This window comes from Falco cherrug, chromosome 6, assembly GCF_023634085.1.
Source record: "Falco cherrug isolate bFalChe1 chromosome 6, bFalChe1.pri, whole genome shotgun sequence".
Classification (NCBI taxonomy): Eukaryota; Metazoa; Chordata; class Aves; order Falconiformes; family Falconidae; genus Falco; species Falco cherrug.
Genome location: NC_073702.1, coordinates 45,803,195 through 45,828,031, shown reverse-complemented (window position 1 = coordinate 45,828,031; position 24,837 = coordinate 45,803,195). Strand labels below are relative to the sequence as shown.

The 24,837-nt window shown below is 40.1% G+C and overlaps 1 protein-coding gene across 4 annotated transcripts in view; it reads right to left on the bottom strand.

The window, feature by feature from the left end:
• MTHFD1L (methylenetetrahydrofolate dehydrogenase (NADP+ dependent) 1 like) overlaps positions 1–24,837 on the bottom strand; it is a 157,342-nt gene that overhangs the window by 37,332 nt on the left and 95,173 nt on the right. For 2 of the 4 annotated variants that reach the window (XM_055714473.1, XM_055714474.1), the window contains exons 25-26: positions 12,706–12,842; positions 10,904–11,056 (exon numbers count right to left, since the gene is read on the bottom strand). In XM_055714473.1, coding sequence (XP_055570448.1) covers positions 10,909–11,056; positions 12,706–12,842 — 285 coding nt within the window. In that variant the 3' untranslated portion in view covers positions 10,904–10,908. The remainder of the gene's footprint in view (positions 1–10,903; positions 11,057–12,705; positions 12,843–24,837) is intronic. The other 2 variants (XM_055714471.1, XM_055714472.1) reach the window with 1 other exon arrangement.

Sequence of the window (24,837 nt, the reverse complement as noted above, 5' to 3'; positions counted from 1 at the left end):
GCTATAAAAGCAAATAACCACACATCTTACGCTGTATATCACTTGGGTTTCTTGTGGCTGTCCCAGACTGCATCCCTACCCAGCATGTTTCATTGGGAACACCCAAATGAAATGACAGGGATACATTTTCATATGTAATTGCAGTAACAAAATGGTGAGGAGAGATAAAGTTATTTCTTGCCTTACCTGTCCAATTGTTAGTTCAGTTCTGATCATATTTCTTCTTCACAGGCCTGTGAAAAGGTCTGTTCTTGGGAGTCCAGCACGAGGCCAAGAAATTATGTTCTTGGCTTTTACAATGTAAAAGAGAATGAGCACTAAACGGAATTTTCCTAAAACTATGTGGAATAGGCCTTAAACTGGAGAGGCTTAATCTTGATGTAAAACTGAATACACTCTTATCCCCAAAAACGTGAGGAGAAAACAGTAGGGAGATGAGTCAAACTGGCAGACATAACCACCATGGAGAAAACAATGTGGAGAGGAAAGTCACTGTCCTGGACCAGGTGACAGGGTATCCATAGCAGGATTTTAGTCTCAGACACAGGAAATACTGTCAACAAATGCAACATCATTTCTGCTTGGGAACAGAATTTCCTAAACATATAAGAATATGCACCTTATTCTTCCTTTCCTTCTATTAAGGAAAAAATAGAACAAAATAGTCTTTGGACAACTGACGTTCACCAGTGTGCAGGAAAAGCAGACAGGGGAAGACAGATAGAACTGTAAAATTGTTAAGGTTGAAAAACACCTTTTAAAGTCATCAAGTCCAATGTTAACCTAGCACTGCCAAGTCCACCACTAAACCATGTCCCTAAATGCCACATCTGCAGGTCTTTTAAATACCTTCAGGAATGGTGACTCAACCACCTCCCTGGGCAGCCTGTTCCAATGCTTGGCCATCCTTCCAGTGAAGAAATTTTTCCTAATATCCAATCTAAACCTCCTCTGGTGCAACTTGAGGCCATTTCCTCTTGTCCCATCACTTGTTACTTAGAAGAAGAGACCAACACCCACCTCGCTACAACCTCCTTCCAGGTAGCTGTAGAGAGTGACAAGGTCCTCCCTGAGCCTCCTCTTGTCCAGACTTAAACACCCTCAGTTCCCTCAGCTGCTCCCCATCAGACTTGTGCTCCAGACCCTTCCCCAGCTCCGTTGCCCGTCTCTGGACACGCTCCAGCACCTCAGTGTCTGCCTTGCAGTGAGGGGCCCCCACCTGAACACAGGGTTCCAGGTGCGGCCTCACCGGTGCCGGGTACAGGGCGGCGATCACTGCCCTCGTCCTGCTGGCCACACTGCTTCTGACACCAGCCAGGACGCTGTTGGCCGCCTTGGCCACCTGGGCACACTGCTGGCTCATGTTCATGGCTGTCAACCAGCACGCCCAGGTCCTTCTCTGCCAGGCACTTCCCAGCCGCTCTGCCCCAGCCTGTAGCGCTGTGTGGGGTAAATGATGACAGTCACGGGCAGTGTCATCTCTCCAAGTATCAAAAACCTTGCATCACTAGAAGCCTGTGGGTCACTGTTGTACCATGGTCAGAACACTTTTTTAAATTGACTTCACCTGGGAGATGTCTCCTGATCTACAGGCTTCTAACCCAGTATCAGGCTGGTTTTATGTAACCCTCTCTTCAGTTTTGGTCAAAGGTCATTTTATTCATGACATTTCAGTTTCAGAAGTGAAGAATGGTCTTTCCAAAGTAAACCCATTATTACTTATCAAAGACAAAATACTGTATGCCAGCATTTGTACTCTGTTATTTATTTTTAAATAAGGACACATGAGGAGTATCTCAGGAAATACTCTGGGATTTTTGGGTTAGTGCGTGGAGTAAAGAAGTAGCAGCATAAATTTATCTTTTAGTGTTGTCCACAGAATGTACGTCAGTCTACCCCATTGGAAATACCCCAAACTGACTCTTTACATTCTTAGACATAAACATCTCATGATTTTGCAGCCCAGGAAACCATGAATTTTATTCGTGGCCCTGCCTCTTATTTGTCAGAAGGACCTTACTGTTTGCATCTCTGGATTCCTGATTTTGAAAACGGTGTCAAAATTTTGCTTGTCTAGTGAACTACAAATACAAAGTGATATTATGTAAATGTTGAGTATTATTATTTCTATAAAGCCCACATCACAATGTAATAAGTTAGAGGTGCTCAGTTTCTAGTTTCTCAATAAATGTTATTTTGTAAAGTGTGTGCGGGATGCATTTATTTCAATACAAAACAATTTGGAAAATGCCTTTCCTTTAATACATAAGCTATTTGTTAACTAATAATAGACATATATTTTGCTATGTAAAAGTGTAATCTATTTTTAACCTCACATTTTCATGCAAAGTTTATGGAGAAAATAGTTTCAAACAGGAAATCAGAGTCCATTTCCTGTTTTAACAAGGATAATCCCTTGACCAGTAGGCACAAATATTCATTCCTCTTTAATGCTAATTAGCACACTATTCATCCTATATTTCACAATTTAATAAAAGAAAGCAAGTTGCTGGGAACATTATTAGGTTCAAAACATCTTTCACCTTATTTATCCGGAACTCAATAAAACTGTTCAGTCACAGACTTACAGCCTCCAGCTAGGTTCCTGCTATCAGCTTTAAATCACTTTTAGAGTTGCAATAACAGTAAGTTGCCAAACTCAAATATACAGCTATCTACATCTGCTAGACAGTTTGTCTTACTGGGCAGTCTGGAAAAAATTGAGTTATTTGACCCAAACTGTAAAGCTTTTTGCTGCTTACCAGGGAATCAATACATTCTCAATCTGCAAATCAGCATTTGAAAAATGTATCTAGAAGAATGAAGGGAAAATGTTTGGGTTTTTTTCTTTAAGTGAGCATAAGGTAGCCTCCCCCCAAAATTGCATATATACAGGAGTTTTAAAATGGTAACTATTGCTTCCTTAGTGAATAGCTGAATCTTTAAATTTCCAATCTGAATCACAAAGTACCTTTACAGAAACTGTGATTTCTTCAACTGAAGAAGCTTACCAGGCTGAACAAACAAAAATAGGAACCATGAAACAATTTAATTTCATCCCAATATGGAGGAACAGCAGAAAGTTGGAAGTGACAGAGCATGGCTGCTGCTACCAACCTCAGCGAAGACAGGCAGCAGCAATACCCACCCCAAAGCATCAGACCCAGTGACCCTGGGTCTTGCAGCATCAGCCTCTTCATGCAGCAAAGCACCTAAAATATCATGAATGGGGGAAGTAAATACCTGGCTGCCCTCTCTAATGCTCAAGTCTGGACATCTTCATACAGATAGCATAATCAAACCCCTTAACTCTTAACACTGCTGTTTTGAGACGTTCCATAAACTGATTTTTGAACTCTTTGCATTTGATCAAAATCCACACATGTGATGCTGATTAATTGAAGGAGCTCTTAATCAAATCTATTTACTTGCTCTGAACTGGCACAAGTACATAACAGGTGTGCTAACCAGCACAGTCAGAGATGTGTGGATCATGGTGGGCAGGCAGCACTGCTGCATCATGGAGAAGGTGGCATGATTCAGCCACTTGCTTCCCTCTTTGCCCTGGTGAATGTCCCACAAGGCATTCACTAACTGCTCAAACTCAAACATGCCTACGTTTCCACTGCAACGTCCCTATTTCTTGACGGAAGTAATGTGTAAAACCTAAGGGCAGTGGTCCAGAATTGCTGCTGGCTTCTGTCCAAATTGCACTTCTCACTTTTTACTGATACATCTTTGTTAATAGCAAGCCCCATGTAAATAGACCGATGTATATAATTGAAAAAGCTCTTATCTCCATATGGAATATCAGTCTCTTATTTTTTTCCTTTCTTAACTGATGCAGTTATATCCATTCTCGCTGGGGATCACAGACTGTAAAACAGGGACAAGGGAATGAAACAGATAGAAAACATAACCATGCTCATAGTTAAGTCTTACTAGAACAGACAGCAAGGACCTTAATGACTCCCAGACTCTCTGAAGGTCTCAAACTGTGCTTTCACAGAGGTGCCCCCTTTGGCTGCACGCACGCACGCTACAGGTGATTCTCATCTCATTTGCCTACGGTAATGGCATTTGCAAGCCTAAGACAGCGGCACGGAGTTCATTACATACAACTTCACAGGTCTGATGAGGGCAAGACATTAACAATCATGATAAAGAAAACTGTTCCAGAGCATAATGAGTCATCTTTGCTCCAGCATTGCTTAAACTTGTCCACACACGCCAGGCACTACCCTTGATCAATGAATCCATACTGCCTGAGCTGACGTGTCAAGTCAGCTAACCTTAACTGAAAACATGTGCTAAAGCACTTGTGATATAGGCATACCAGTTTCAGAAATTCCTCTGCAGCAGCTCTGACCTACCATACCTTCCGTGGAGACAGCATAGCTGACCATGTCCTCTGCCCCTTTACATGCTGAGCAAAGGAGGCTAGGTAAAATTCCCACAGGGGATGGGAGGCTATCAAAATGACTTACAGACTGAAGTGAAACATAAAAATCATTTTTCGTACTTGTAAATAAGTACAGTTTTAAGGGACCTATTCAGATAAACTATTTTAAGTTAACAATGACACATTGATTATTTCAGTCTAAGAGCTTGAACATAATGTCACATTTCTATAGATATATTTATTATAAATATCTTTTGTAAAGATGACCAAGTAAACCTGACTGATACAAGAAATACACTACGTTCATTTTTGTCACTAAAAGTTAATTTTCAAGTGTTTAGAGCCAAATTTAAATATTTGCATCAAAAATTTCCCTGACAAGGCTTAAAATACTGTACGATGGGAAATTATGGAAGCTCCAAATATAAAGAACTAATTTTACAACAGTCATACCAAAATTGCTTATAATGGAGTTTGCATTGAGAAAAATCTCATCTAATCTAAACATTATATAGCTTACCAAACCACAGGGTCTATGTTCTTCTGTGATATGTTGTCTAATGGTTTCATCCTGTCCCAAAACAACAAGTCTTCCTCCAACTATTCAGTTTGCTGAAATAACACACATGCCTACACAACTTTTTTCTCTCAACAGAAAGCAAAACCATTCCTTTAGTTCTGCTAACTACAAGTGCTGGCTTCTGAGGAATGTAAGACTGGGTTGCAGGAAGCTGTAATAAACTGCAAATTAATTTTACTGATTCAGTCAGAAATAGGACCTGGTCTTTCATTCAGAAAAGATAATACATCGTACTATATTAAAAAGTAGGTTACATAATGCTTACCAGTAAACAAACAGAGCAGTCAAGAGACAGCATGAACTACAAAGAATCTAAGTGCTTTGCCTCCATTATCTGTCAAGACATTTCTAAATGCCCGAGAAGGAAGAGAGGCTGTTTGGTTTAGTTTTTTTTTTTTTTTTTTGAGGGTGCAAGAGGGTATTTCATCATATGTCTGGGTCACAGCAATGGCAAAAAGGTGCAATGATCTGAAGCACATTATATTTACTCTGCATTTCCAACAAGCACTGCCTTATCCACATCAGTTTAAAACAGTTGAAGAAAACAGCAAATACTCAGAGTATATGGAAATTTCCAAATTATCATTTAAATACATTCTTTTCTATGTGCTTTCAAAAGTTGCAGAGACCATAATAAATTTTTCAAGCCAGCTAAACTCTACTCTTTCTCTTCAATGTAAAAAAATTCTTAGTAATCAGCAAGGCCTGTTCTGCTCTCCTGTAACTATATCCATCAATTACTCCCATGACTTCTTCCTGGCCAGATCTTAGATCATGTCATTTTTTCAACTAATGCTTTTGGAATATCTTCAAGTCTCTTTTACCCTTGCAGCTTTTACTTCACTGCCCTCTTCTAGTTCTCCATGTACACCTTGGATGTGTTTTCAAATCATTTCACAGGCATCTCCTCCCACTGGTATAACTCAATTTAACTTCTTTTCCTTTCCAGCCAACCTCATCTTTCCAATCCTCCCCTTATTCTTCTGTTCCCATCTTCTCACCACAAATGGCCATAGTCATCCTTGAATTTAACTGCCTCACAGTCCACACCCCTGGGACATTTCCAAAGGCTGTCACATACCCCTTTTCATTATAATCTACAACTTTTTTTTCATCCCTTCAGCTAAATCATTCACTTGGGCCTATTTTTGCCTCATCTACAGAGACCCTCTCTGGCCAACTCAATACTGCCACAACCACATCGTGCAATCCACCAAGGAGCACAGGTGTTTTTACTGTTATGACACTAACCATCTCTCAGCCTCTAGCTTTTAAACACAATGAACTAAAGTTGATTGTCCTCACCTTCACTTCCAGCCATTGATCTTACCTATATGCACACCCCTGCCCCACCAACCCTACACTGAATAATAGTTCATCAGCCTTCCACCAAGCGTAACATCATTCAGTACTCCACATGTGCACACCTGGTCACTGTGCAGGAACAATGTGCCCTGTGTAATTCAGAAAACCTCTCTCCCCGCTTCCCGAGAGGAATTACACCTACTCTAATAAATGCAGTGGCACATCATCTAACAGAGGAGAGCGTGGGCTTCTCTTTTCCTGTTAGCATTTTTCGATTTAGAAGTACACAACTGCTAACCTACATTTCCCATGTGAGTTTAACTTCATAGCTTTCCCTTTCTGTTACTTTTTCCACACTTAACTGCAGTTATCTCAAAACCAGCCTGCAGAGTCTGTAAGCACCTAGTATTTTTACAACTAGCTGTTTGGGGACTTCTGAGCACTGCTACAACACGGCAACTACATGCCACCAAAGGCAGATGCCAAATATCACATCACCAGGGACATTTTTTGAACTGAGAGAGGGCAGAATACCTAGCACAGCACTATTCCTTTGTAAACGATATAAGGTTCCATTCTAAGCTAAATGCTTTACAAGGCAAACAAATATTTCACCATCATGTGTTTGAAAAATCACCCTATGTTACACAGATCATCAGGATGAGTTGTGCAATCTGCCAATAATTATTCAGTTGTTCCCTAATAGAGCCTGAGAGAAGTGACAAAACGACAGTGTGGAGACAACCTGCGCCTCATGCACCACTGGGAAACCGCAACTGCACTTCAGGTAGGCCTGGACTCTAGCTTATGTTCAACAGACACCCTCAAAACTTGTTAAGCTCTTAACTACTAAGAAAGAAGAAATTCCTTCAACAGGGAACAATATTTTCCTTCTAAAAGTATTCATAAAATATTTACTTTCAAGGTCTTTCCCTCCTTACAATATTCAGGTAATATTTTACCAGGACAGTCCTTGCTCTCACCCACAAGTGAATTACGGCTTTATCGCTCCATAAACTGATTTGAAACCACACTGGGCTGCCCCAAGAGTTTCTCCCCACAGGATATAGTTTCAGAACTAGTTCCAGAGACTTGAACTGCTCTCTCTATGGGGAGAAAAATAATATTTCTGTAATAGATTGACCTTTCTTCAGATACGTTGATATCTGAAGGAAGTCAGTTCATTGTGAAAGTTTTGGCTCCAAAGGTCCACGTATTTTCAGAGGGACCTTGCCTGTAGTTTTAACCCATTAAAACAAAAGTGCATGGCTGCAAAAGGGTGCTACATATTTTAAAATCTCACTATGATTCAAACACAGCTACATGTCTTGCACCAGTGACTTGGTAGCATCACTTCACAAAGGCAAAAGACAACAGGTCTTACTTCTACAACCAGCCTGCATTCTTGCACATCACATGAAAAAGAACAATGGAAACGTGGCTGAATGTGAGAAAGCACCAAATTGCAATGGCTTTTTGGGTGGGGGTGGAGAGAAACACACATACTACAAAAATCTAATAATTCTCCACCCAAGCATTGCTAGAGAATGACCTCACTGGTTTCCTACATATACTCCAGCAGCCTTCCTGCCATCACTCTGTTGAGCCAAGCAATGATGTCAACACTCCACCTGTGAGAGTGATGTAGCCCTCTGGGTCATGGTCACAGAGAACTTGGATAAAAGCTATGCCAGTGTTAATTAAATGCACCTCTTGTTTCACTGCTGATTTCCTCTGATAAGGCTCAGCTCATTTTTCCTGGAAAGACTTCCATGCTGTAAGGGAACCAGAGCCAACTACAACACAAATTTTGCTTAGAGAATATGAAGACAACATGTTAAGCATTTAGTTTAAAAAAAAAAAAAAGCCTATCAGTGCTGGGGTAAATACAAATCTCATTAATTTATATGTGCTAATGACAAGGTTAAACTACAAATGTTAGTTACTGCAGATAGTTTATTGTATTTCAGCAGTACTTATCTCTTTCATTTGTAATGCTCTTGCCCATTAAACTGGAACAGAATTCAAACAACCTGCTTCATCACTGATAAATTCTGCCAGGTTAGTGTGTGAGGAGCTTGTCCAGTTAAAAATATGCTTTGAGAATGAGTTTGACATTTAATTAGCACCAGAATTACCACTACAACTTTAACAAATGTTGTCCAATAGCACTTATCCTGCAATCAGAAAGGTCTTAGCTGCAAGAAGGCTCTAAGCAGCTTTGGTATTAAGGATTTTCTTCCATTAATACAATTAGCCAGCAAGTAATGAAAGGAAAAAATATATACTGTTCCTTCTATTTTTCCTACATAACGACATCTAATACACTGTCATGACTGGATGCTTTCACCATATGCTGTCACCAGGATTTCTGTAATCTCCCTACTCATAACATCTGACCTCCAGCCACTTTAAGCCTTCAGGACATGCCCTTTTATACTTGCTTTGTTCTGGCAGACATTTTTGGATAGCTTTATTGGTAAGAGAACTCTAAAAGAAAGACTCTCCGTTTTGGAACCTGACATCAAAACTATTCCTTCTTGCACAACTTTAAAAGTACCACTAGTCCTAAAACTTAATTGCCGACAGCAAAGCACACAAAAAAATCTGAGGGTGGCAAAATAGAAAAGTGATCTCAAAAGCAATGGTCCAACTCTGAGAGCTTGTTTCCTGATGATCACAACTCTCAGTTCTGAAAGACAGTAGGCTGGACCTCTTGCCATAAATTTAATTCTAGAGAAGGAATTGTATGGTAAGTATGTTAGGAATACATTCATACTCATTCATTCATTTTGATTTGTAGCAATTCTGATAGTTCCAAGGAGTGTTCTGCCCCACATTCCTGAGCATTAGCAATATTTTCCAAACAACCAATGATCAATGTCTGCCTATTTAGATTTTTAGCTCCTGGGGATCTTATGTTTATACAGTACCCTTCCCTACAAACTCTTTTGGAATACCTAACACTGCCTACCCAGTTCCTAATATGAGAGAAGTTCCATAGCTATACTACCTTTCACCAAGTAACTAACTTGGATGTATTTTTTACAATCTCTCCCAGTAAGAATTCCCACATATAAAACATCCTTCATAAGAAGTCTATTTTTCGGTTCTAGGTAGAAACAAAAAATAAGAGCTAATCCTTGACTTGTTTGGTCTATACCACTTCTATGGACAGTTCCTATGGATTTATAAGGCCGAACTGCAGCTAGTTTTTGTGGAAGTATGCAAAGCGTGACTCATTCAGAAAGCGCAACCCAAGAACATTTCACTCTGACATCCTACAGAATAGCTCCCTCATGGATTTGAAGTAGTTGCTGCCCATTCTTCACATTCACTCTTTCTCACAACTTTATGACACACAACTTCCAGTGCAAACTTGAATCCAGGCCATGGAGATACTAGAACTTCTGACAAATGTTGTTCTCTCATCAGTAATTGGAAGTTGGTCTGACACAATTTAAATGCACAGCTGTGCTTCATTTCTGGTTGATGCACATAATGTGGCCGTGCAGAAGGAAAGCATATCCCAAAGTCCAGTGAGTTAAAGTGACACAGTTTCCTGAACTTCAGGAACTCTCCTGGTCAGAAAGTACTTCCTTCCTTGTTTCAAACACTTGATTGTTTCAGAGGGAATTCAAAACAATAGATTAGAAACTTTCAAACTTTCCTAAGTGTACTGCTACACAAGGAAATCAGGCCGTCCTCTGGGAAGATGAGATAACATTGGGAGAGTACTCTTTCCGGAAATGCAATGGCTTTTGCATCCCTTCTCTAGCACCATCCCATGAATTAGCTACATATAAGTAACCACTCATGCTATGAGATGTCAGATGCAGTTCAACTACTGTTCGGAGCAACGGTGTGTGGTTGGCAAAAGGCATGAGCTGACTAGCCTCTCAGCTACTTTGATAAAGCATGTCAAGAGCTTCCTAATCTGAGTCCGTACTTTTAAGGACAGGTAGGAAGAAAGGATGACAATTGCCTCATTTTAACATCTCATTGTTTAAATCTCTAAAAAGGAGAAGGAATGTGCTGCTACTTTTGCAGTTAGAAATCTTTCACTTCCCACCATAGCTTAGTTTTACAGAACCAGCAGAGATGCTCACAAGGACTGGGAATGGATCCAGCTCATCAGCTGAAAAGCAATCATTTTGAACGTATTTTCCCTAACACAATTCCTTTCATCTAAATACGTTACAATGCTTTGTAATGACAGATGAAAGATTTAACATTTAGAATATAGTCATGTAACTAGAGTTACTTATAGGCTGCAATTCGACTAAGGAAAGGCAACAGACATGTAAACTCATTTTTCTGCAGTATTAGAGTGCCTAAGTATCCTAAACTAAGTGAAAAACATCAGAAACAGAACTAATAGCAAGACCCGTTCTCTCAGACTCTGTAGTCAAAGCTCTTATATGATATTACATTTTCCTAATTCTCTTTTCCTATCAACACAGAGCTGCAAAAAGTGTGAGGATAAAATTATCATTAAAAAAATCAAGAACTCACCTGGTTCTACACATTATTTTTAGAGGCAAACAGGACACGCACTCCCCTGTCAAGCTAGGTCAAAGGAAGGGGAGTGATCAAGTTGAATACTCTGCACTCACCGTTCCTACCAAAGGGTAGATGAATCCAGCTCCAATACTGGCTCGCACATCACTAATCGGCAAAATGAAACCAGTGGGAACGCCCTTCCTCTCAGGCTGATGGGAGAGGGATAGGTGAGTTTTTGCCATACAAATGGGAAGATTTCCAAATCCCTAACAGAAAAGGGCAGGAAAAGAGAAAAATGTTTTTAAGATTAAAGACAGAATATGTTTCCACTTTGTTATCGGTATCTTCTGGAAACCCTAAAATCCATATAGCAATAGTTAACCTCAGTTTCTCAACAGCTAATATTTCAGAAATGGACAGAAAACTATTTCACATGCTATTCTCTCTCATCTCAGGCCTCTATCTCCAGAGATTTGACTGTAGGGATATCCAGCTTCTAGAGCAGGTTCTCAATCTAGAGTTAGGTGCAAAAGTTGCCTATTCAACAGCTAGACTATGCTATTTTCAGAAAGGGTGCACAACAGCTACCACACTGAACAACAAACCTGAACCAACTTAATAAAACTCCAGTATGACACTTCTCTGCAGGCACTAATGACCAGTTAGATACTTACTTGAGATCAGAATTCATAGTCAAAAACTATCTAAGGGTACTAACATCTTCTTGGGGGTAAACACAAATGGCTCATGATGCATGCTTTGTTTTTAAACAAGATAAAAACTGTGCGATGTGATGGCACCCACTTCAGTAATGACAGTTCAGTAGCTACTCAAAAACTGGGAGAAAATCAGGGAAAGCCCCTCAGCAGCTGCCCACACACTATTTGTCTTGCAGGTTATCTATTAACCTTTAGTCAGGCACCTTCCACTCTTCTGTTTGATTCCCTGACAAACAGGGATGCAATCCACAAGGCCAAGAGGAGAGGCAGCACTGCAGGGAATTGCCTCTGCAGCCCAGCACTGACAACAATCCTTTAATGACATTGTGAAAATACTTCCTAATACTACTGACGTTTAGACTAAAAATGGATTAGAGAATCACAGCAGGAAAAGATAAAGACATGGATTATTTTGCTTCAAGTACACTAAGTAAGCTTCCTTTACATCTAGAAAATCAAATCAATTATCAGAAGATTTATTTGCATTATAGAGAAGATGGCTATACTTCCGGCTGTCTGACCAGACTGCTGAAGTATGCTCAGGAATTTTTTGATGACACTCGTGCCTAATTTCAATTTTCTGACAGAAAGGCTCCAGACATGTTTATGTGCAGAAGCCACTCCATTACAGAAGATACATTCACCTCTCAACATGGTTTTATAACTGTTTTCAAAGTGTAACAAAGCCCACTCCCACATGCTTTAGGAATGGTGGTCTATTGCGCCTTCTAGCATTTATAACCCCTTGAAAAGTATATAAACAGAAGGGAACCTAATTTTACAAGTATTGGGAGCTTTGTTGCTGACATGCATAGCTGTGCACAGGTCTTTTTGTGTTTGCAAACTCATTTTTTGCAGGTACAAGTGAACAGTCATATGCTAAAATTTGGCACATATTACTAGATGTGCAGTTGTCACATTTAAGGCAGTAACCCAAAATTACCACTCTGCATAGAAAATATAGAGTTTCATCAACAATCTCAGAAGGATTTCAAACACCATACATATCTTACAGGAGATAGCTTTCAAGGTTAAAACCATTCTGTTCTACCTAATGTAATCTAAACAATCCATACTGGCTTTCACAGTTTAGCACCATGGGTAAGCTCACACCTTTTAGCAAAGCTTGACTAAACACTCCAATCTGAGAACCTTTTACACCCCAGGGTTTCATAAGACTTTCATCCAGCAAATACCTGACTGCATAATTCACTGGCATTCTGACCTGTCGAGTGTAACGATCAACTTGTGACTGTGCAGCGGGAGACAGCTCTATATCCTGAGCTCCATACACCTTCTGAGCAATGATCCTTATTTTTTCAACAATAGGAAGCTGCAGAGAGACAAGGAAACAATACAAGCATGAACATTAACTGAGAGAAACTAGGATTTTGTTTGCTGAGTGAGAAATCTGAATCTCTCATTTAGATTCATTCTTGTTAAACAGGATTGCTAAAGCATGAAACCAAGTAAAGGACCCTGGTGATGGAGACGATACCCAGCTACAGGTACATGAATTACAACCATACTCAATTTGGGAGCTGCTGCACAATTTGTGCATTATAAAGCTGACAACGTGAGCTTACACTCTTGCCTAAAGTGGAAGAAGAAAATCACTGCCATGTAGTTTTTAAGAAGCAAAAGCTAACACACACTGCAGATACAAAGAAGCAAGCTCCGCTGGGTTAAGAGGGATCACTAGACAAATAAATTTCCTTTCACAATAAAGATAACCGATACAATGACTGGACAAGACAAGGTAGCAGGCAGCCAGGGAAGGTTCCTCTGAGAAGCAAGGAACTGTAGCAGAAAATTCTTGACCCATCACTGCTCCTTCATTAATAATTTAATTTTTTTATTCTCACCTCCTATCCTGCCTAAGATATGTATTTTGAATTGTAGTATTGATATAGTAAAGCACTTTGGACACTTAAAAAAAACACACACAAAAAAATGAAAGCATTCTAGGAAACACTTTGAGATCACAAATCACTAAGTTCAACCTCAGTCTCCACATGTATCCATGTCATGTTATCCAGCTTAAAGTGAACGTGTATTCTGTCTTTCTGGCTTCTATTTGAAGGCAGATGCAGACTCTCACATTCTGGCTGTTAAAAATCCTTCCACAGGTTTTCAGCAGTTTTTGTGGTCAGATCAGTCATTCACTTTTTGTGCCATCATTTTTGTTTAATTAAAGAACTCTTTCCTCTTTCTCTCTTCTTTTGTTTTGAATGACCTTGGAGACAGCGAGTGTGACCCATATAGCCTATTTTAAACAAGCCAACCTCTTTGACTTGTTTCTGTAGGAAGAGGACTATGGAGGAAGGAACATACCAGAAGTTCAGCTACTTCAGTGCTGACCAGAGATGGCCATAGATGCGTGCAATACTCCAAGGAACATCCCATCAGTAATTTGTACCCCAGAATATTTAATTAAGAAGCCACGCGGATGAAGTGTTCAACAAAATCTGAAGAGATACCACTTGGGGAAGAAGACTTGGCAATCTCAAGCAATACAAAAAGCACCAGAACACATAATCAAAGTATTTCATTTTATTCCAACAAAGGCAAGGAATTGGTTTGTGAATAATAAACTCTAGCCGGTGTATTTATAAGAAGTTCCACAGTTAATCACATTTTTGCAGTGCTTGTCTAGAAGTAGTGTTTTTCCTGCAAAGACACATCAATCGAAGGGTTTGTGTCAGACAGACCATTTTGTATTTATGATTCAATTCTGGAACAATTAAAGTTTAAAGTAATCTGCCTTTGTGTTAATAAAGAAATCTAGTAACACAGACATGACAAGAAAAAAAGCTTTCCAGACTTTCAAGTAGCTTAAATGTAAGGCATTAAAAGCTACTAAGGTTCAAATAAAATTCCCCCCTCAGATATGAAATTTCAAAGTGAGGTTTAAAGATGTTCCACAAGACATGTCTGAACATGCTGACTATATGATTAGTGCACCTTAATTGGGTAGGAAGATGTCACACTCCCGATTTCAGGTTTTTTACAGGAATCCAAGCAGTGCAAAAGAATCTAATGAGAATTGGAGATAACACATTGCAAATATCCCATACATAATTCCTGGCAGCATTAAGCTGAACAGCTACTTAGTGACATGGATAGCTGTCATGAGATGAAACTTCTCTCAGATTAATTATTACGTATATTCATACCCATGGCAGCTTTGAACACAGTGGAAGAAATGCAAAATGTGTCTGCTAACTTGCCTTTTGGGTGCTGTTTACTTGCAGCCAAGGACTAACAGCAAGACCAAAAGCAAAGGCAAAAGGAATTCCACTCCCTGTTGTCAGCAGGCCAGCATCAAAACTAACACCTTCCTGCTTAAACCTCAGTAAATTCATTGAGATGGAGATCTTAATTTAGATTCAACTTGCATTTGTGTCAAAATACTTCAAACTAATTTGACAGCAGCATAATTACTACACCCTCAGCCCCTTTCCTGTGACCATAGCTGTAGTTTCCAAATGAAACCCTGCAGGGCTGTGGCTAACAGCAGAGGAGAGTGCTTTAATGACAGTGGTGACATTCTGCTCCTCCTGGGACATGTGCAATATCTTGCATGACTGAGCCTGAGCTGGAGAGTCAAATTGTATCCCTACGTGTTTGTGCTGGTTATTTTTAATTTTTTTTAACCAGATTTTCAGATACTTTCCAGGCCAGTACCCAGACTTCAAATTTTGTAAATGTAACCTCAGAACAATCACCAGTTGTGGGAGTGTAAATGGCAAACAAAAGTGTTTTTCCAAGATTGCCACATGTTTTTGCAAGGCATGCACATACAAACGGGTGAGGCGATATGCATGGTGTCACAGAGCAGAGTTTGAGCCTATTTAATCTCACAGCACAGGTAGATGAGTCCTGGCTGAGCCCAATTCAGATAGAAACCAACAGGGAGGCACAGATGCTCTATACACATTAACACAGCCCAAGCACATGCACAGTCTCAAATATGCTTCCTGAAGTTTCAGGAGTAGGGAAAGGAGTACACTACACTGTGCTAAGAATCCACTGGTTTCTTAGTATTTTTCTTAGGGATTTTTAAGGGATTAACTATTTAGAATCACAGTGTAACAGCATTTCAAGCTAAAAAGTTTCCTGTGTTCCAGTTATTAAGTAATACTGCTGGGAAATTTCATTTTAATTTAACTTGAAGAGGTATTTCCCAAAGAAAAGTCACCTAATACTTCACATGAGTCATAAAAATTAATTTTACTTGAAAATAACATAATGGCATTTATCAGAAAAGAAGCTTTAGTAATTCAAGAGACTTTTTATGTCTATGCCATAGCAGAAGCCTGGGAGTTTACAAGACACTCGCAGGAATAATTCTTACTTTCTCTTATCTGGTCTTTAAAGGGCAAATTTAGCTTTAGGTTTTCAACAATGTTGATTATTCAGCACTTCACTATGGAAATACTCTCACTGACGTGCACAGGCATCCACCATATGTAGTAACGCTTCATAGTGCTAATTCACATACAAAAGTGTTTAGCTGAATTCAAAGGGGCTGAAAAGGGGCATATTGCACAAGTAAATAAATCATTAAGGCACTTTAAGCTGAATTTTGGTCCAGCTGAAATCGTGTGGGCTTGCTATTTGTACCTTAAACACCTGGGTCAAATACCTGCCAGAAGAAACCACATATCTCAGACACTTAGAAAAAAAGAAGTAATCTTGTCTCTCTCACTTTTTTTGTCTGAGAATTTTCTACGATGGCTTAGGATATACCTGAACCAGTTGTTCACTCCCATTCACAAACTATGATGCAGTACCCTCAGCTACGCTGATGCAACTACTTGCAGGCCATCAGTAGAACAGTTTTAATGAAAAGAGGATGAAAAATCTCATCTAAACAGTGAGCATCGATGCACCCATATGAACGGCAACGTGGTTCCACAGTACCTCTTCTATGTGGACAGCTGTGGTGATAATGATATTTATAAAATGTGCAGAGTGTCAAAAGCACTAAAGATTTAGGATCAGTAATAAAAGTTTCTCACTTCCCTTATGTAAGGTTGTGAATGTTACACAACTAAGGACATTTAGGTGGAGAACAGGTGATAGATACACAATAGACAGTATAGATTTAGACAAAGGTTGATTTTTATAGATAAGCAACTACATATTAGTACTAACACTGAAAGAATTATGGCAGCTTCAAAGAATTATTTTCAGATTAAGTTTTAGCTTCTTGAGAAATTCATAGCATGAAACTCAATGTAAATTTATACTGAACATCAGAAGGTTCTACAGGGCCACACAGTATCAATATCTGCTGACAGTTAAGTAGCTTTGATGTTTCTCTCAGAAACAACCCATGTCCCTGGTCCTGCTGGAGACAACGTGCATTTCTGCAATCTCACACATTCAGAGCTACCCAAGCCATATGCTTCTTCTGTGGCAAGTACAAACACACATGCTTGTTGAGACTGCCAAGCACCCACACCATAAACAGGATCATCTCCTTGGCTAAAGCACAACCAGTGCTACAGCAAAAGCGCACAAACTGCTTTCACAAAAGCAGTATCTGTGTAGCTGTACATTTCAGTACTTGACAGAGAATGATTAAACCAAGAAATCAGCACTGATAAAGAGGAGAGCCTGTCATTCCCAAGACTGGATTGATTATCCCAGATGAAATCACACCAGCGTTTCACCCAGGCATACTGCTACTTCCAGGCCATTCCACTTGCAGGATGTGATGTTAGTGCAAATTGGTGCTGTCTGCATTACACTGTCTTCTTTCTTCCAATACTATCAACAGCAAGATTTTTACCAAAACATAATTTAATAGTGTTTCATTTCTGCTAGCCTTTCCTCACATTTCCTTCATGCTTCATCTCTTCCTTCAGCTATAATAGCAGACTGTGGATTATCATTTCTCCACGTGGGGCTTCATAAGGATTTCCATGGACAGCAGACCTGCTTCAACAGACCCTCCTTCATCCTCCCTTCCTCTGCTGCTCACACTTACCCATGTGCTAGTGCAAATGAGAGGCCAGCACTGCTGCTTGTGCAGCTGCACACATAACCCTGGGAAAAAAAAGCTATTGTAACCCAGATCAGTTCACACAACCAGTTTACCATAAAGGCAAAGCCAGTATAAAGCAGAGAGACAAAGATGGCTTAAATGCTGTCTCTACAGAAAGAATTGCTCAAACTGTTGAAATCTCATCACTGAAAAGTACCAGCAGAAACAGTGAGTTGGGGCAGGGACAGATGGCTTGGGCTGGGATTCCTGAAATCAGCCTTGTTGCCAAAAATCAGTGTCACATGAAACAAAACATGCAGACTACCAAGGACCTGGCTTGGGACTGTGTGTGGGATTCCCATCTTCTGCACCCTGATCTGGACACTTGACTTTAAGCTTTTTGGCTTCTGGAGAAAGGAGTTAATCTTTTTAACTCCCACTAGCCAATCCCTGACACTATTCTTTTCTTCCTTCCTTTCTTCTGCTTTTAAGCATTCTCCAACTTCCTCACCAAAACAGAGTCCAACAGAAAATGTCTCTGAAAAGCCAGAGTCAACAGCAGTAAGTCTGTAGTCATACTTCATTCCATTGCAGCTAAGCCACACTACTATGAGTAGCACTGGTGTTATTAGCTTAAACTGAATACCTTAAGTGAGTGCCTGTCAGTGCAGCACTGTCTGAAAGGATCTCTTCACAGTTATACAATATAATATTTAAAATGACTTTGTGCTCTGAGAAAATTTAAGACTGTGCTGAAAAACGTGTTTAGAATATACAGAAGCACTATGCACTCGTACCTTATACACTTAATACTTCAAGCTCTTTAAACATTCACTTTAGTCTCATTGCCTATTTTTAATTATGAGATCACCAGTTTAATTATGAGGTAACAACCTCTGGGTTTATCATTGCTAAGCTGCTTGTGTTTTCACAGAAATTCTTAAAATAGTTCAAAATTCAAGGCAGTGGCACTTTTTTTTTAAAAAAAATTAACTTATGCATTCACTAAAAGCAATAAAAAAGAATTGCTAGTTGGCTAAGTGAAACAGTATGCAGGCATCACTCATTCCTCTTCTTGGGAAGGCTGCCAAATGAAAACATATGATGAGTGTATGGCTGAAGGTGCTGTGTGGGGTGACAGAGTGCAGTGCTAAAACAATAGCTGACACTGCACATTCAAACTCCTACTTCTAGCTTTTCCCCTAGATAAAATAAAAACACATTTATTAAAGTATCTGTATATTCTGTTTCCAGAAGATCTGTGGCTGACAAAAGGAATCCCAAGTCTTTAGCACCCCCCCACCTTTTGTTGGCACAGGACAAGAGTTTGTTTTTTAATTTGCAGAAAACCATATTCAGTCAAGTTGAACAGTTTGTGAATCAACACCTAAGCCTGTGGACTTAGAGATTTATTTTCTATTTCCCTGACTTTGAAACCCCAGCTGTGCCTAAGAAAATTGCTTCATGCAAAGAATAGAAAACTAATGAAAACAAACGTAAAAGTGAAGTGCCATCAAGAGCCTACATCCACAAAAAAAAAAAGAGACAAAGTGGAAGAAAGATAGCTTCCACCCTAGAACACCCAATTCGGTGAAAGAAGCATTCAGACTCCACCAAAATCTCTTTGATGGGAGTAGGAGGAGAGGCTGGTACAGCCCTGTGGAATTCCTCCTTAATGTGGCTTCACTCCTAGATGGCTTACCAGCAGTAGGGTGGGGGGAAATAGTTGAAAGACTAGCATACGCTGGAGAGCAGTACAGTCTGCATTTCAAGATGAGAAACGATCTCCACCATTTATTAGGAAAACTTTCAGTAAGGAGCATATATAATTTTATTTATTCCTACTCCAGTAGTGCTTGAGGACCTTCCATTGGGTCCATACATGACTGAACTTCATGTTGTATAAAGAACAACATAGAAGTTATTTGCCTCCCAGGCAAAAGAACAGAGGTATATTGGGCTGATGTGACAGCAGACACATGATGGATGTCTTTCATGGCTTAGCAGCTTCATGGTATTACTGGAGGAAACAGAAAACACCCCTTACACTCACCCCTTGCCCCCCCTTCAATCACACTGAGATTGAAAAGATGACAAGTTTACAAATGGAAAGAAACACTCTGCCTTAGCTCATTACCCTGGAGGTAGTGTCCTCAAACCCCGACCCCATGAGCCCTTCTTGACTCTGCCTTCCTCTTCGAGCCACTTCTCCTAGTACATGCACAAAGAAGCCTTCTCCTCTAGTGACTGGTCTCTTCCCTCCTTCATCACTCACAACTCATTCTTATTATTGGAGACGAGGCCAGAGGATGGAAGGGAAGACAATGCACAGGGAACCACTGTGAGCACAGTTTGCCCCATTTTGATTCTACCCTTAGGCCTCTCTGAGTGACCCATTGTCTCCGACAGCTGAAGCTAAGACTGGAAGTGAGCCAAGTGGCAGCCCACACCACACTGCCATAGCAGAACAGAGGAAGGGGCAGCCAAAACTGTGGGCTTAGATGCTCCAGATTTGCCCAAGTTACTATTCTGCTCCTAGCAGGAGAAAAACACCAGTGCTGAGGCTGCTGACTGCTTAGATGCCTCCCTGAGAAGAAGTGCTGCTACTCAACCTCATTCCCAGTGGATGGCCCCAAGCTGAGAAAGCTCCCCTTTGTTCTGCAGGCTGGCCAGGCAATTCACTGCACTCAGCCAAAATACTTGTGCAATCAACTTCCACAGTACAGCCTGGAAATATTTTCATTTGTCATAATATTACCTAAAGGCAGAGCACTGGCAAAAATAGGTGTCTTCTGACAAACTTGGAAGACTGGAACAATTCATTCTACCTCATTTTTGTGACCTTTACACTCTTCAGTTCCATTTTCCAATGCAGCATAAATCAGGTGATTTGAGGCTCTTCAATCATATCTGTCAGGTTACCATGTCAGTCTTTTAAGGGGACAATGCTAACTTGCTGACTGGTCAGATATGCCGATCCTGCCCCATGCCATATGCCTGTCCTTCTCCTCTTTATCTCCTAGAGCGTTAGCCCACTGCACTCCAGCTGCCTTGCAGGAAGGGGCGATGCACCTCTTAAAAACCTAACGCCTTTCTTTAGACCTATGTTTCCTCCCCCAGGCTGAGGAATGCTGCTGTAAGTCAAGGGAGAGTTCTCAGCAGGAGAAGAGAGGAGAGCAAGGTAGTGAAAGAAGGCAGGTTACTCAACAAGCATGCATCAGTGGGGAATATAGCTTCCCCCCCATCTTCGCCCCTGCCCGGCAAAGAACAGGCACTGAAGCCAGAAAAATTTTGGAATGGGAGGGGTATGTTTCCATCCTCTCCCATCTTCCCTCTAGTTATCTAAACTTACTTTTAATGGGTCAGTCAACTTTATTTTGAGTAATAGCTTTCTGCTGCAACTTAAAGACCCATACTTCAAGAAAAGTGAACCCAAAAGGGAAGTCAACAGTGATAAGAGAGTTGATATTTTGATATTTTCCATATGTGGCAAGAATATATATATTAAAAAAAAACCCCACAGATTATTTCATAGAGAGTTCAGGAGGCTTTTAAAACAAACCCATCCTGCAAACACTGAAGAGAAATACTCGGCAAGAAACCAATTCAACAGTAAAATAAGAGAGGTTAGTGTGCAGTGGGGGCAAAACTCAATATTAAAAAGTGTAGTATTTATTACGGCTACTGCCCATAATCTTTTAAAACTATGTTATAAACTCTGGAGCCTACCATACTAAAACTCACGCTTTCTCCTGAACCCCCATCCTATGCAATTCCTAATTACTGTAAGCATTTCATGGTACACTGTACCTGTTTATGCCCTTTTCTTACAGTTAAAAGTCACAGCAGTGCTGGCATTACTTGTCAGAGGTCACTTGTACTGTACTTGATCTATGAAATGACACTGGCACACATATGCACTCCCAAAATTGTATATGTGGCTATTCTTCACACTGCCTTCAAAATATGCTTGAAGCTTATTCTGTTCTCATTTCAAATCCTGAAAAATATTTGTTCACCTAATACAAAATGTCAAACAAACCCTTGCTAGAACCAAGAAGCATTAAAAAAATAAAAAAAATTACAAGCATCAGCTACTAGGATAAAAACAAAGGCTTGCCAGCTTAAGAGAAAAAGAGAATCTGATAAGCAATCTGAAAGTGGGGCTACAGAACACTGTGTCATGTAGAGACACCTGAGAAAGTTTAAACAGACCAAACGAGATACTTCAAGGAATATAACCACATGAGCACAGTCTTCTAATTAGGCTAGCTTGATATGATACCCGAGAGGGCTGCTTAGCGGAGCCTGAGTCCTGAACTGTGTTATGTCCATTGTCTAAAACTGTTCATTCAGCACATGCTTGGGTATCACTAGACAAGATGGTATAAATGCACAAAAATACCTCAGGATTCAGAAAAAAATAGCTGATCCTCGGCTTTTTACCAGTATTAGACAGATCTAGAAGAGACTTTCTTGTTCTTCTCACATTATATACCTTTGTAAACACCTTTCAAGGAAGTCTTTGTTTCCAGATATACATTTGGAAATTACATAAAGCCCTGCAAAGATACATGCCACTTGGAAAAATTCCAAAGAGAGACCACTAGATCTGGACTATCCTCTAATTAGATGCCTGACTCTATACTAGTAATACAGTTTGCTGCAAACATTGGTCTGGTAAAAAAGGATCTAAACCAGTTTTACGTACATGGGTTTTGGTTTTTGTTTTTGAATCCCCAGAGTAATACTTTCGAACAAAACATCAGAATGTTAAATGAACCTATTATGGCTACAGTAGTCTGTGGTGTTGGAAGTTGTTCTAATTATAGCCAGTTTTGGAAGAAAATTCTGATGAAGTTTTCCATACAGAGGAAAATAAGACGCATAAACATGAACAGACTAAATGGAGACATGGAGTAAAGGGAAGAGCAGAATAATCTCATAAAGACAGACAGATTTATGAATGAAGTGGTAGTGGTTTTAAGCAGAATATTTCCCCTTTCGACATTCCAAAGGGAAAATAAAAGAAAAATAAAAAGAAAAATAAAAATAAAAAGAAGAAAAAGAAAAAGGAAAAGAAAGGGAAGGAAAAAGGAAAAGAAAGAGGAGGAAAAAGGACAAAAAGGAAGAGGATGAAAAGGAAAAACACCACAGCAAACCCCGTCAAACTTGAGGCAACCAGGACTCAGTATTCAAGTAACTGGACAAAGCCGGCAGTCACTGGAAAGATGAGGGACGAAACTGTGTCTTTTCACTTAAATCCCCTTTGGGCAAATGAAAGGGGAAACCACCTGTCTGAATCCCATCTTACTAACTTTTCTCTTTCTTAATATTCTGTCATAGTTACCTCTTTGAACAGTGGAAATCTGTCCTCAAAACTGCTACATCAAAAAATCCTATTACCACCTTAAGTAATACCTGGGCAGGCGTATTTGGAAGAGTTAGCTTTCCTTCACATCTCTGAGCCCTGTGACCAAAAGACCTACAATGCTGTGCCAGTGACAGCATCGCTGTTTCATTCTCCTACTTTCAGCTGCTTCAGTCCCCATCCTTTGCACAGTAAGGATGAAACAGAAGCCTGAACTTTACACTCTACTGTTTTTGTTGGCCTGAATTTACTTTTTTACAGTATTTTAAAATCTTTATATTTTTATAAAATCCCTTCAACATATTTTTGAGGCTTACAATACTTGTATTAAGTTACGGGATATTAAGTTGATGTAAAGATGTGACTCATTCCCTTTGTGCTGAAGATCATGCTGCTTGTGCAACACAGTACAAAACAATGTGTCTGGAAAGACATTAAAGTAGAATTCAATCTTATTTTCTTCCTTCATAGAGGCAGAGTCCACCCCTACCAATCCTTCCTACTCATTCATGTCACAAGATTGTAAACTACACAGAATATAGAAACATCAGAGCTTAAATATGGGACTCATGAAACACTAATGAGCTATCTCTGTAACACAAATGTCCTATGGGGAAAACTATTACACATTTTTCTGAAAGCATTTTTTCCCCATTTTATTACACAAAACCCGTAAAATGATATCTTCAGTTTCCAGGGTATCTCATCAGAGACAAACTTAGAAAGGCAGACATATTGTCCATTTTTTCACTGTAAAAATGTTCCGTGAGCAAAACACCTTGAAGAGCTGCCACAGCACTTACACTCCCAAAGTATTTCCATCTATTCTGTGAAGGCAGTGGTTAATACTAATAGGAGTTGGCTGGATTTCTGACATTTGGGAAAACAGTGGGGGAGGTGGAAAGAGGAAATAAAGTGGGTGCAACATATATGGGGTATATATCAGGGAGAAGACAGTGGAAGATAACAGTATGGCATATCTACCTTAGGCTGAACTTTTTTCTGGAGAGAAGAATCAAAACAGGAACTTTCAGCCATTTGAAAGAACAAAGCTGAGGTTCTGCTGTTAAAAAATAGCATTCAAACATTTTCTAAAGAAACTTAATTCACACTGTCAGCTGAGGCACAGGATCTGAAATTTGACAAGGGCTTCCTTGGTGCCAGAAAAGTCTGGTTTGCTGCCCAAATTCTGCCCCACCCGCTTTTGGATAAGTCAGGAAGGTCCTGAGAAATCATTTGTATAACCTTCTCAGCAAACGTTCTGCCCGCATGGTGGTACTCCAGCACAGTGCGTTCAGGGCCCGAGCAGCCCTTCCTCGCAAACTGCTCCTCTTGACAGCTCGCACTGCTGCACTTACCTTGCGGGCGACTGCAAAAATTAAGTCCCCAAGACATGGAAAGAGTCACCATTTCTGGCAGACATAGGATTGAAAACTTGGACCACACTATCCTTTGTTAGGTTATCTAAGGGCTAAGCAAATTAAAAACGAAGCCCAAGCAAGGATCAGAGGGTGAACTCTAGAAATGTAATCAGTGAAAAAACCTATTAAGTGAAAACTAGAGCACACGGAATTGCCTGTTTCCTAAGACCATCTAAGGGGAAGGATGAGACCATTGTCCTTGGTGCAATATGCACCAAGGTGAGTCAATAGGGAAACTCTTTCATCAGAAAACTTTGCAAACAAAAGGAGGTGATTGCCTGGACCAGCACAGGACCTATGGGACATAGGAAGAGCAGCATTTTGGGACTCTGTAAAACTTATGATGGGATTGTGGGAATGCGTAAAGATTGCTGGGGCATTTCAGTGGAAGGACTGAAGATGGGAAAAGGGATTAACCAAGGTGGACCGAAGAGGAACAAGTGTGAGAAAAAAAGAGGGAAAAGGGTAAGAAGGGGCCACCTGAGTGTAAAGGTGTCTGGTCAGTAGCTTGTCTGACTGAGCTCTGTGCTTCAGGACCGCA